The 15,136-nt window shown below is 36.0% G+C and overlaps 1 protein-coding gene across 4 annotated transcripts in view; it reads left to right on the top strand.

The window, feature by feature from the left end:
• The window catches only part of unc-104 (kinesin family member unc-104), a 942,286-nt gene that overhangs the window by 564,855 nt on the left and 362,295 nt on the right, over nucleotides 1-15,136 (top strand). For all 4 annotated transcript variants that reach the window (XM_090394094.1, XM_090394092.1, XM_090394093.1 and 1 more), the window contains exon 29: nucleotides 13,493-13,583. In XM_090394094.1, coding sequence (XP_090250220.1) covers nucleotides 13,493-13,583 — 91 coding nt within the window. The remainder of the gene's footprint in view (nucleotides 1-13,492; nucleotides 13,584-15,136) is intronic.

The following is a 15,136-nucleotide window of genomic DNA, read 5'->3' as shown; positions in this document are numbered from 1 at the left end:
TTGAACCCACAGTAGATTAACAGGTACATTACCCACTCAGCCAACCAGTTCAGTATATAGTGGAATGCAGTATTTTCTTCCTCAAGGATTTGTTTATACTTCTTGTAATGAATAAGGTTTTCTTAGCTAAGAATGCTGTTTTGTTCATGGCTATTATTAATTTTATTCTTTCAAACACTTGGTGTTTGTTTATACTTCTTGTAACAAGTAAGCTTTTCTTAGCTAAGAATGCTGCTTTGTTCATGGCTATTATTAATTTTATTTCTTTCATATACTTGGTGTTTTCTCTGAGGAGGCTTCCCAAATATCTGAAGTTCAAAACTTGTTCAGTTATGTTATTGTCAATAATTAGATCCTAGCTATGGTATTTAAGCTATTATCAGTATGAATAAGTCATTTTTTTTTTTGCTGTGAGAGACAGATGATGGCCTTGTGAATTGTAGGCTTTATAAATCAATCCCACAATAAAGACACAGCACAACCAGTTATAATTTTATTAACACCAATGGAAGAAAACTTGCCTCCTGTTTGAATGGAAGCTGTGCCTTTTGGTCCCTTGTAATTCTGTTGGATTGCAACTTTACTCACCTGCACTTCCACTACTCTCTCATCCTGATGGCACCACTGTTACTGCACTGAAAGATAAGGCTGACCTTGTAGCTTCACTGTTTACTTGAACTCCTGCATAGATGACCAAGGGAAATCACCTCCTACCATACCAGAATCTGAACACCATATGACTCCACTAGTTTTTTGACAAAAAAGATATCAGAAAATTACTATACAACTCAGACACTAAAGTCTTCAAGTTGTGATGGCATTTCTCCAATTGACATTGTATTTCAGAGCTAACATCTGTTCTGCATTGTCTCTGCAATCTGTTATACACAGCTGGTACCTATCTCAATGCATGGAAGCAATCACATATCAAGCAAGTTAATCAACAGCCATTTGTATGGATTCTGCCATTCAAGATCTGCAACTGACCTCTTAGCTTACATCACCCACCACTGGATACATGCAGTGGAAAAGTTTGGAGAAACTTGTGTTGTCACTCTTGATATTTCCAGAGCTTTTGCCCATGTTGGGCATCAAGGTCTGCTAAATACATTGCCTACTGCTCACGTGTTTGGAGTAGTGCACCTAAAACTTCCCTAAAAATTATTGATGCTATCCACAGGAGAGAAATTTGGTTCATAGGTGATCCCTTTCTTACAGATGCACTTCACCCTCTATCTCACAGAAGCAGTATTTCAGCAGTGTGTCCATTCTGTAAGTACTTCAATGGTCATTGCTCCACCGAACTGGCAGCCATCATTTCTCCACTTTTTGTTGCATCTGTTAATACGAGAGCAGCAGCTACTCTGCATCCCTTTACTGTGCAACTGCAAACACACTGAACCTTCTTCTCCTCCTCTTCCTCTTTTATACCATCTACCACTGTTCTGTGGAACAACCTTCCTCATGAAGTATTCCCAAACAACCACAGCCTTCGTCCCTTTCTATGAGATCAATATAACAAAAAAAAAAAATAAAATAAAATATATACAGGGTGTTCAGGATAAATTTGACAGTTTCGTAAGGAAAAAGAAAATCTTCTTTGTATCTATTAAATTTAATGAATTGACAAAAAAACATTACAGGCAGAGTTAATTACAATATTATCAACAAGATTTACTCAAAATAACCACCATTAGCATCGATCACAGCTTCAATTCTGCTTCGGAACCTCGAACAAGCTGATGCTACAGTCTCCCTGGGAAGGGCCGCAAAAACTGTTTTAATTTTATCCATTAACTGGGCTTTTGTATTACTGGAAGTGCGATTGGTGTCTTTTTCAACTGCGCCCCATACAAAATAATCCATGGGGTTAAGGTCTGGGGAGTTTGGAGGCCAAACATTTGGACTGGTGAAGTCGTAGAAATTTTCAGACAACCATTTTTGACTTTTCCCAGAGGTGTAGCAAGGGGCCGAATCCTGCTGCCATACATACGGCCTACCATTGGCTACCCTTGTTATCCAGGGCTTGACTACAGTTAGCAACTCCACGAACAAAGCCCGAATTCCAATGCCAGGGTTCTTCAACACCTGTTCCTGCAGATTTGCGAGGAATTCTGCTGTACGAACGCAATCAGATCGTCTGCTAGGGATCTTTCTTCTTGCTACATCCTCGTAGTCACCATTGCAAGTCTCTAGTTCATGCCTGATTGTTTTTACTGTATTCAGGGAGCATTGGGCAGCAGTCGTAATATCCTTATTTTGATGGCGGGCACGAATCATCATGATACAAGTTATTCTCTTCCATGATTCAGGTGGGTTCCAGCTATCCATCCTTTCTGACATCTTGTATATGAATGAAGAAGGGTCCAAACTTTTAAATGAAGAGAAGTGTGTGTTAATACATGTAACTTACGGAAAAATATAATTAATTATAAATATGTCAAATTTATCCCGAACACCCTGTATATATATATATATTAACTCCATTGACACTTCACCCTTTGTTCTCTTATTTTCTAGAGTACTTTCCATCATTTCATACTGTAACAATGAAATATTGCTGGTGATGACATCTCTATATGATACCTCTCTTGCGATGCTTAGCTGTTTTTCATTTTATAGAAGTTTTTAATCAGATCTGTTAATTTCATCATCTTTTTCGACCCTCACTGTACCTGACACAGTATTGATGTGCTATAGGTTTTCTGTCTCATGTGTGGGATTAATATAAAAAGGGGGGAAAAATACTTTTGCATTTTTTGAATAATTTCTCTAGACACGTGATGACAAATCCATTCAAATGTAGGCAATCTCTGTAATATAAGTCTTTTCTACTATCAAACTCACTCCACACATCCAAAAATTCACCAATTTTTCCTACATAGCCTGCATATTGAATCATTTGCTATCACAGTCCTCCTTCTTATTATTGTATATATAGGTAACTAAGCATTTTTTACTTTCTCACTTCTTTCATAAGCCTTTCGTATCCTCTCTCATACGATATCATTAGTCATTACTTAAATCATTAATTCTGGCTATCTGTTTTATCCTACTTTTCTGTTTCTCTATTGCCTTTGTTACATCCTCTATTTTAGCATACACCCCAAATTTATTTATTGAATTATTGTACCATATGATTTCTTTTTTCTTATATTTTAATTGACTTACCATGTTACTATTATTATTATCATCATCATTACCATTATTATTATTATCATTAGTTGAAAACTTACAACTTTCCTTCCTGTTATTTTTCTCCTCAGTTCTCTTTTCTTGTCTTAGTTCTTATAAAGGTTTCTCCAAATTCCCTGTTGATTTTCAGATAATTTCTTTTAATGTTGAAATTTCAACTGTTTTCCATTATTTTTTCATTTATATCATCAATATTTTCTATTGTTGTTCTGGTTTTGTGTTGTTGTGCTGTTCTATTTCATCAAGCCTTTCATATCCTCTCATACGATATCATTAGTCACTACTTAAGTCATTAGTTCTGACTATCTGTTTTACCTTACTTTTCTGTTTCTCTATTGCCTTTGTTACATCCTCTATTTAGCATAGACCCCAAATTTAATTATTGAATTATTGTACCATATGACTTCTTTTTACTTATATTTTAATTGACTTACCATCTTACTATTATTATTATTATCATCATCATTACCATTATTATCATTAGTTGAAAACTTACAACTTTCCTTCCTGTTATTTTTCTTCTCAATTCTCTTTTCCTGTCTTGGTTCTTGTAAAGGTTTCTCCAAATTCCCTGGTTGATTTTCAGATAATTTCTTTTAATGTTGAAATTTCACCTGTTTTCTTTACTTTTTCATTCATATCATCAATATTTTCTATTGTTGTTCTGTTTTTGTGTTGTTGTGCTGTTCTGTTGTCCATCAGTTTTTTGGTGTCATTTTTAAAACCCATCTATTTTACAAGATGCTACCCATAAGTTTGGGGAATTTGAAACTAGTCAAAGAAGACTAGAGACTTCTGATATGAGAGTTCTGAGAAAGATTAGAGATACAGTATCAATGGCAATATCACCTTGAAAATGAAGATATTAGGAAAGAACTCACCATTGTTAGCATTCAGGAATGTGTTAGTAGAGCTATTCTCAGGTGGTATGGTTACTTAAACAGAATGGGAAAAGAAAGATTAACAAAAGAAAGATAATATTGGAGTCTTGACAGAGAACAGATTAATTTGGAAAAATTATTGATTGGAAGTTAGTAATCATGTAACTTTTTAATGTAGTATTATCATAATTATCCTGTAACCCCCCCAATGGTACATATCAGAAATTTGACAACGTTGATGATGGTGAAGAATTTGCATCAAATTTTGCTTGAACTTCAAAAAAACTGCTGCAGAAATCCACTAAATGCTCAAGTAAGAATTTCTTGGCCACCACAGCCAGAAAAAAAGGTCATTATGTTCACAGCAATGTCATTAATGCTGATTGTTTTCTTGACATTCAAAGCATTGTCTTTAAGGAATTCCTTCCCCCTGGTCAAACTGTCAATATCTTGGCCATTTTCATTGTCTGCAGATGTGCAGACAAGTGGAAGAACAACAACTGGATTATCCACCATGACCATGCACCCACCCGCACATCACTTGTTGTTTTACAGTGCCCATCTTCCAAAAACACAACAGTCATTCCCTATCTCCTCCTTATTTGCATGACCCCTGTGACTTTTTACTGTTCTTGAAGGTGAGTTGGCTGAAATGGCATCATTTTGACATGATTGAGAAGATCCAGCCAGAATCACAGGAGTTTCTCAATGCAGTCACACTTGAAGACTTCCAGCGATGCATGGAATCATGCAAAATCTGCTGTGTTTGCTGTATACATACCCAAGTGGACTGTTTTGAAGGAGACTGTGGAAAACAGGAGGTAGGGTGATTACTTTTTTTAATGGTTCATTCAAATTCCCCAAACCCTTTGGGTAGTACCTTGTACAGGAGCTTCAATTACACTCATCTGCACACTTGCATGACTTTTGTATTTAGGATGATTATTTTCTTACTGAATTTTTCATAGATTTTAGGCAATAATTATGTAATAATTTTTTTTACTTGGTTGATTCCTTAATTGTCTACATTTTTTAACCTTTTGGCAAGTAGTGCACGAGTATGGAGTGGATGGACTATTAGCTGCCATCAAATTCCTGTATGAATGCACTCGGAGTTTTGTGTCAGGGTAAGCACAAAGTCTGAACCTTTCACAGTCTCCATTGGTCTTCACCAAGGGTGTGTTCTGTCACCCCTCTTTTTCGTAATATTTATGGACTGGATTGATAGGCACAGCTGAAGCAGTGAGTATGTCAGAATTGGAAGATGTAGCATTGGACTTCTTCTTTTTCCCGATGACCTAGTTAAGCATAGCTCTTCCACAGATTCCAGTGGACCCTGGATAGGTTTGTAGCTGTTTGTGCAGAAGCCAGGATGAAGATCAGTGTGGCCAAAACGGAAACATTTGTGGTCTCAAGACAACCATCCCAGCACACTCTACGTGTGAGTAGAGTCCCCCTGAGGCAGGTGGAGAAGTTTTAAATACCTTGGGGCCATATTCACGAGTGATGGAAAGTGAGACGTAGAGCTAGATACTCGAATCGACTCAGCAAGTGCAATATTGAGGGAGCTTGGCCGTTAAGTAGTATTGAAGCGGGAGTTAAGTCAGAAGGCAAAGCTGGCTGTCTTCAATAAAATTTATGTCCCAATCCTCACCTATGGTCATGAGAGTTGGGTAATGACAGAAAGAATGCGGACACAAATCCAAGCGGCTGAAATGAGGTTCCTTTGAGGGGTTGCGGGGCTGACAAGACGACAGAGTCAGAAGCTCTGCAATTCAGGAAATCCTCAATACTCAACCGCTGCTTCTCCGTGTTGAGAGATCACAGTTACGATGGTACAGGCACCTGGTCAGAATGCCACAAGAGAGGCTCCCCCAGCAGGCCCTCTTTGCCAAGCCAGAAGGTGGGAGGCCACAGACTCGCTGGATAGATTATATCCAAAACCTTGGGTAGACACATCTGGGAGTCCCACCAGAACATCTGAGCTTGGTGGCAGAGGATCGTGACCATTGGAAGTCCCTCTTGCAGCTGCTGTCCCTACGTCCCAATTAGGAAAGGTGGGCTCTGAATATGGATGGATGAATAATTTTTTTTACTTAGTCAATTCCTTAATTGTCTGAATTTTTTAACCTTTTCTTTCTAACTTAATCTTGACTAGGTTGGTTTTTTTTGTGTGTGTGTGTGTGTTTTTCTTTCTTCCCCAGTTAAATCTTGATGGGCCATATATTTTATTCTCTATATTTTCCGGTGGCTTCTATGTCTGAATGTAGAACTTTAACATATTTCTTAATGTTCCATGATACCTCTAACTGTACATCCTTTTTTTGTACACTGTTATTTGTTCCTTTTTCTTTCCTTTGATTCCTTTATCTTATATTGTTGTAGACCATCAGTACTGAATGTACACATGTTTTACTGTATTTTAATTTAATTAAATGAGTGTGAACTTGCATTTTCTTTTTCTAATTACAATAACTTTTGTTAATGTAGAATATATATTTTGAGAAAAGCACAAAATTAATTGTTTGTGTATGGTTGCACACTAATAATTAATTTCTGCACGTAGCAATATAACTGTGCCATTTTTCCATGCTCAGAATAACTGAAATAATCCTCACTGGAACCTTCATTCCCCACTCCACTGCAAACCCCCTGACTTGTATCCAAGCCCTGGTTCTCAAAAAAATGTGTCTCTGCCATGTATGATAAAAATACAGCTTATGTTCAATGGCTTAAATGAAAAACACCAGCTTCTCGTTCAGCTTACACAACAGTCAGAAACGTGTAAAAAAATTATCAATGATTCCAAAGCAGAATTCATAAGAAAATGCAATAAACTTGCCTCCTGCTCAACTGGCAGTCAAGCCTTCTGGTCCCTTGCTAAGGCTGTTGGGCATAACTTCTGCCTTTTCCTTTTTGCTCCCTCTCTTGCATCCTGATGGCGTTGTGGTAACCTCACCCAAGAAAAAGTTGGAGATCTTTTTTCCAACTACTGCCTGGATGACCAAAGCAAGACACTTCCATAAATACTTCCATACATCCACAAACCACCCACAGTATGCCTCCTCTGAACTTTTGCCAAAAAAGGACATCAGAAAAACCCTCGTTAATCTTGATAGTAATAAGGCTCCTGATCCAGATGGTATTCCTTCATTTGTGCTTCAGAATTATCATCTATCCTGTATTTCCTATATAAACTATCTATTTTACTGGCATCTGCCCAGCATGGAATCAAGTCTACATCCAGCCTGTGTCCAAAAAGGGAGACAAAAGTCAGCCATCTATCTATCAATACATTGATCTCACTGCAGTATACTTTCAAAAGTGATGGGGAAGGTTATCAACAACCTGCTTCTTCATTACCTGGAGACTCAGCAATTAATTAGCGATCTCTAATATGTATTCTATATCTACTCATTATCATTCTACAGCAACCTCCTACTTAATCCATCCACCTTTGGACACAGGTCATAGAAAAATTTGGAGAAACTCATGTTATTGTTCTCTATATTTCAAAGGTGCTTGATCTTATCTGGCACCGAGGCCTCCTGAACAAGCCACCATCTTATAGCCTCACTTTGTTGGTTTGCCAGCTTCCTTTCTGGTTGTTCATTGTGTGTCATGGTGAATGGCTTCCTCTCATTAGATTTCACATCAGTGTTGGAGTGCCCCAGGGTTCGATTCTGTACTCTCACCGATCCACTTCCTCCTTTACATCAATGCCTCCTTTCCCTCACTTCAAATCCTATTCACAGCTTTGCTGATGATGGCACTCTTCATTCCTCTTCTTTATTTGATAAACCCTGCAGTACCCTAATGTTAGATGCCTGAAGAACTTCCATAGCCAGTGATTTAAACACTGACCTCCTCAACATCTTCGAATGGGGTGAAGACAACCTATTAAATTTCAATGCCAAAAAAACTCAAGTCTGCTCTATTACCTGCAAGAAAAATCCTACCTCATCCACTCTGATTTTTGATAATGTTCCAGTTTCCTTTCAAGATTAGTTTTCTCTTGGATTAAATGTCATAACCAGTTTATTTTTCATAGTTTCATATCCAGTTTATCCTGGATATGACATTTATTACTTACATACAAAAACATATTAGCCTTCTTAGCCTCTAAAAAGCTTGGTGTTTGTTTCCATTCTGAACATTACATCTCATCCTCTCATCTTCTAATACTTTACAAGTCTGAGATCTGACTAACTTTGAAGTACTTTTCCCACATTTGGAGCACCCAAGACCTCCCTAAGAATTCTTGATTATTTTGAGAAGTGGGAAAATCTACTTAATAGGTGACGCTTCCCTTACAGACTCCCTTCAGTCACTTTATCATAATTGCTCTGTTTCAGTACTTCCATGGCAAATCTCCTCTGAATTGACTGCTACCATTCCTCCTCTTTCTTCTAACTATGTAAGAACTAGAGCAACCACTGGCCAACAACCATACGCTGTCCAGCTCTGAACACACTGAACTAACTTCTGATCAGCTTCCTTCCTTCCATTCACCTCTATTCTTTGGAACAAACTCCTCCATACTTTTCCACTGAGTACAATCTCCTACTCTTTAAGAAACCTATCAATAGGCTACATTTTCTCCTTAATTACTTGTCCACATATAACTCTTTAGTGTTTATAGATCTCGTCATCTTTCACATATGGGATCATCATAAAAAAATTTTTTTAATGATGATGATAAAACAGTTTTCCCATTTAATTAATTCTCACAAGAAAATTAATTAAATATGTGTTTTACTTTGGGAGCATTCATCCATGTTTTTTTCAAGAATACAAATATCAGTTTTAAAATTTCTTCCTTTTGTAAAAAAAACAGTATTGGGAAATAAGGTGAAGACTAGTGTTTCAGCCACCACAGATGGGAATTTGGCTTAATGCGGATTTACATCATGGAAGGATTTTTGTAATTTTACCATCATATAATTACTCAGAGATGCACATGCATTTGGATGAGTGTCTGGATAAATGTACAGATAAATAGTAATAGATTACAAAAATAAATAAACTTTCTTAAATTTGGTGTCCTTACTCCTTAACTATCCCATCACAGGTTTTTAAAAAATTAATATCTAAGTATGAAAAAAAAATGAACATAATGATTACATAGACTTTCAGCCAATAAGTATAAATTATAAAATGAAATGCCAACCAATACGTTTGAAGAAGGTTCTGTTAATAGTATTCTTTCATAAAGAAAGAAAGAATGTTTAAAAGTTATTAGCTGTTGCATTACAAATGTAACTGGAATAGTAGTTGTGGAAGAATCTGAAAGGGCTTTGGAACTTGATAAATGAACTTTCTCATATAAAAGGAGGAATTTTTATCAGATATTCCCTGTTTCATTAAAAGGGATTTAACAATTAACGGTTTCCAGAAATTAGATATGACAAGTTGAATTTTAAAAGGTTGATTATTTTTCTTGGAAATCTTTTGTATGAGAAGAAGATAAAAGTTGTGCACACCTTGAAAGTAGAAAAAAGGAATGTTTTTGTTCGACTTTTCTTCTGGTTGGCATTGTATGGAGGAATGCAGGAGTGTTCGAAATGGGGGATTTTATTTTGGGTCCAGGTAAAATAGTTAATTATTCACATGTAACATCATTTTGATGCAGTATGGTCACTCCCATGCTCCGTTGAGCTTTGGGAGGGAAGCCTTCTACTAGCAGTCAAGGGTCACAGATGTACTTTCCACAAAGAGTTAATAAGAATATTTACAGAAAAAATATGATTTATTTAATTTTCATTTTATGGCTTAAGATGATTTTTCTTGCTAACATTTATTTCAGAATGTTGTATATATCTCCCTTTATTTATTTCATCATAGAATTATTAAAGTGTTATTCTTCTTTGTGTATGGAAGTGTGAAGACTCAGTTTACTTAATTATTGTGGGAGTTAAAATTGATATTTAAGAATAGCACAAAATTATCATAGCATTACATGTTTATCTAGTTTCTTACTTGTATGCCTAGATTTCAGTATAGAAATCTGTTACCACTTGCAACCTATTACTACACTTGACACATTCAACAACAGGGTTTAACTAATAATAAACTTTCTACATTATATTTTTTCAAAATTGTGGAAACTATCTAAAATTAAATTACTTTTCAATACTCTGATAACTTTGAGAGTCATTATCAAGTTGCACAGTTTTAAGATAACTGGAAAAACAGGAAACTTTATAAATCCCCAACTTTGTAAATTGCCAATCCCCCTATCTGGGGATAAGGGATGCCAATTTATGTTTTATCATATATGAAGGTGTGCTGAAAAGTTGTGATAATCACCATGAAGAAATTGAGGTTGAATCATGTAACTTACACATTATTCATTAATCCTCTGAGAAAAAAGTCTTTCCCTTGTTGCACGAACCAGTCCTCAACTGCAGATATGACTTCATCATCTGTGGTAAATTTTGTTCCTATCAAGTGTTTCCATAAATTTCGGAATAGGAAATAGTCAGATGGAGCCAGGTCAGGCGAATAGGATGGGTGAGGCAGACATTGAAAGCCCAAGTTGTGTATTGTGTGTTGGGTTTCATGAGCGGTGTGAGCAGGTGTGTTGTCCTGCAAAAATAACATGCCTCTGCTCAGTTCCTGCAATGTTTTTCCTTCAGTTCCTTTAGAGTTGTTGAATAAACTGCTGCTGTAACAGTTTTACCTTTTTTGAAGTACGTGGTAAGGATTACACCATCCATACCAAAAAACAATGGCAAGACCCTCCTCTGCTGACTTTTGGGTTTGGAACTTCTTTGGCCATGGAGAGCCTTTGTGTCTCCACTCCATTAACTGTTGTTTGGTCTCTGGGTCAAAATCCTTTGAGATGATAGTACATGCTTTCTCTTTCAGTCAGCATTCAAACATTTGGGGACCCACTTTGCTGAGAGCTTCTGCATGTCTATATGTTGGTGGATAATGACCCCAACTGAACCCCTGGAATCCCCAGTGTCTTTGCAATGTTTTTGGCTGGACTCATCTATCATCAAGGATCATGATATGTGCTGCATTGATGTTTTCAGGTGTGATTGATGTGGCAGGTCTTCCTGACCTGGGGACATCTGTTGTCTCAGGATGCCCAGTTTTAAACTTGGCCCTGCATCTGGCAGCTATTGGATATGCTGGGACACAGATCCTTAAGGCCTCACATAAGGTTTGGTGAATCTCATTTGCAGACTTTACTTGTAGCATGAAAAACTTGATGGCTTGCACCGCCATGTCTTTGTATTTCTTCAGAACCTCTGAAATGTCTTCTTATATATATCCTAAAAGAAAAAGAACAAATTATTACAATTTGATGAAACATGGGGGTTAAAGGGTTTTAAGATATGTTCTTTCTTGTATTTATATTAGTTGCTTTAATATCATTTTTGTTCTAGGTGTTTATCAGAACTTTTCACCCCCCCTCCCTATTTATTAGAAACTCAATTACTTATTTTCCAGGTAACAGTTTTGTTTTTATTTACTGGTTTTTTTTTTTTTTTTTGAAATTGCATAACATCCACATGAGATATTTGAACTGCACTATAAAATCTTGTGTTAAAAACTTTGCTCCAAAGAGGATATATATTGAATATTCAATGTTCAATATATTGAATACTGGCTATAATAACAATTTTTCCCTGATATTTCTGCACTCTAAATTCACTGTCTAGTCTGGATACTTCCTATGATAAATAGGTATAAAGAAATTGAAAGAATGACCATTTGACTATGCTATCTTCTACAAGGATCACTTTAAGAAAAAGTGCACCTCCCTCCAAGAAATGATCTCACTGCACTTTATGGATGGTGTAATCTCCATTTGGTCCATATGTAAAAAACATCTTTAATATATCAAAATGGAATAATATATACTCCAGAATTCAATGTACTATTTTAAAATGAAATGGCATGTATATTTTTAATGGTAAAGTAAGACTCTCATTGTCATTGGCTAAAACATTAGTAAACTTGAACCTCTAAACTCCACCACACTTGTGACAGCTTTTTAATCAACAGCTACCCATTATATAATATCGTCAAATCATTGAAATGTTTCCCTCATATTATAAAGGAAATGTCAGTGCAGTAATTTGAAGATATCATGTAAAGGGTAGCCATTAATAATAAAAATACAAAAAATGTATTAAAAAATAATAAAACCTGAAAATCACATAAAATACAGGCAGGACAGCAAATATCAGAATCTCAGAACACAAGGACTACATCCGATTTCGCCAGTACAGCCACTCTGGGCTTGCAGACCATGCTCTGGATACTCACCACAGAATAAGGTGGAAGAAAGTCACAGTAATACACTGCAGCAAGTTCAAATATGAAAGACTATTCATGGAATCAGCCTCAGCTCTTAGGAACATGCCAAACCTCAACAAATTTGGATGCATGAGACTGCCCCAAATTTGGGAAACATACATCAGAAGAACTTCAGCCCAAAGGCCAAGAACACCTAAAATACCTGCCAGGGGGCACCATCAGGACTTTAGGAAAATGGTGGCTTCCTCACTTCGTTTCTCATTTGCTGTTATATAGTACTTGCGTGCACATGTCTTTATCTTAAGTTCCCATGAAGATGGCAACGTGATTGCCGAAATATCGGAAAGTATTTATTAAAGTTGTTTTAATTTATGTTTCTAGTGTACGCTGTCAATTTCTTAAGTATTAATTATCATGTTTAACCATTAAATCAGCCTTTCTACAAGAATTAGCATGGTTTCTGATCATCTGACTCTTAGCTTATGTATCGTACCTAGTGCTAATATGCTTTATATTTACAGTAGTTTCATGGTATGGAATTCGCACACACACAGAGAGAGAGAGAGAGAGAGAGAGAGAGTGTGTGTGTATGTCAGAACATGTTGCAAAGATTAGATTTGAAGTCTTTGATAGGGTGTTTTTATATGTGTACTGGCAGTGATGTCTGACAGTTCTTACAGTAAATAATATGGAAATCAAATTCACTGTCTTCTTTAGGAGATTTTTGCAGTTTATGGTACTTAGTTTACCTAATGCTGCACGATTCAAGTGTCTTTATAATTTCTGAAGGGCAGAAGATAACAGTTTAATTAGGGTATTTTGAAAGAAAATAGTTTATGGTAGTAATTGTAATAGGTCACATACTAAAGCTTAAGTAAATTTTGGGTAATTGAATTCCATTTCCTCCAAAAGTGACACCAAATTTTTTAATAATGTTTTAATCATAGAATAAATATAATAATTAGAGTATTTCTTTGAAAGAAAATAGTTTATGGCAGTAAGTGTAATAGGTCACATACTAAAGCTTAAGTAAATTTTGGATAATTGAATTTCATTTCCTCCAAAAGTGACACCAAATTTTTAATAATGTTTTAATCATAGAATGACTATTTAATAATTTCAATTTATTCTGTGTATTTCAGCTTTCTTCATCGTCATGATGAAGCCTTCTCTACAGAACCATTAAAAAATACTGGTAAAGGACATCCTCCTGGTTTCTTCCATGTGCAAAATGTAGGTTGCTATAGTATTTTTAGTGTGTTTTTGTATTCTTTATCCTGAAAGAATGCCTCATTTTTTTTGTTTTTGTTGTTTCTCTGTTGTATGACACACACACACACACACCAAGTACATGTAAGTAAAAGATAGACTTGCTGATCCAGGGAAAATAAATAGTTTAACTGTGTCCCCAAACAAACAAAAGACTAAGTTACATTCCTATAGAATGTTGGAAGTACACTTCCAGAAGTTATATGGAGATTGCTTTTCGTATTTTTATTTAAATATTTTTTATGTTAAACTTTTTTTTAATTGCTTAAATTTATCAAGTCAGCGTGGAATTTACAGTCTTGATATTGTGCATATTGTAAAAATTAAATCGTTTACCAAATGCAGTTAAATAATTGTGCACTTTATCACTCAAAAAAAGCAATGTTTTAAAACCTTATTATATATTATGAGTGACTTTAAATAAAATCCAGGAGTAATTTGGGTCTAAGTTTTTAATTTTAAAAAGTTATTATTATTATTACATAACACCTCCAGGGAGACCAATGACTCATCGAGGGAGGGCATTCTACAACTCTGTCTCCACTGCTCAATCCACCAACTACCATCATTCACATCAGCACCATCTACCGCCCATCATCACTAGTATTTTCACAGACAATCGCAAACATCCATGTCCATGGCGGGATTCGAACCCGCAGCCTTTTGGCTGGAGAGCGGATACACTGATTACTCGGCCAACCAGGCCGGGTTGTATGGTTGTATCATCAATACAAAAGGCAGGGGAGGGGAGAGTTTAGTGATTTATCACAAACATGTCACAATGAAATAAACAGATATAACACAAGAAGGGGTGAGGGATTAATTCTGAAATCAGTTACTCTTAACTTTTAAGGTTTCTCATGCTTCCAAATAGGAAAAATCCTGCAGAGCACATGCAATTTACAAACACCATTCTTATCACATAGCTTTAGTTGCTTCAGTGCAATATGAAATATAAATCACACACACACACACACACACACACACACACACACACACACACACACACACAAATACATATATATATATATATATATATATATATATATATGTGCACATCTCATATAGAAGGACTGTAATTGCATGAATACACAAAATAATTGTCATAATGTGATTAAGATATCAGATAACTTTTAATAACAGAGATTTCAGAAAGAATACCAGCAGTTGAAATGAAAATGTTTATTCTGAATAACAACTTGGATTGTGAAAGTTTTTTGCATTGAACAGGTTAAACCACTTGGTATGCGCTCTTAGAGCTATAGATACAACATTTTTTAATTCAGTTTTGTATTTCACACTTCAATAATTTTACATGGGGTGCTTAAGGGTCAAAGCTGTATAACTGAGAGGAGACCTCCACATAGCCGTTAAAGGAATGTGGAGAACCGACCAGGGCTTCTGACCTAATGTCCAATCCTCACCTTCTCGTGGTGCACCCTGTTGGGTATCTACTTTGATACTGAACAAACAAGGATGGGCTGGCAATTTGGGATTTAGCCGACTAAATTGTATTC

The sequence above is a fragment of the Typopeltis vanoorti genome, chromosome 6, assembly GCF_054136105.1.
Source record: "Typopeltis vanoorti isolate ZY-2024b chromosome 6, IOZ_Tvanoo_1.0, whole genome shotgun sequence".
In the NCBI taxonomy this organism is placed as follows: domain Eukaryota; kingdom Metazoa; phylum Arthropoda; class Arachnida; order Uropygi; family Thelyphonidae; genus Typopeltis; species Typopeltis vanoorti.
Note: the sequence above shows the minus strand (reverse complement) of the source record. Positions and strands in the feature narration are given on the sequence as shown.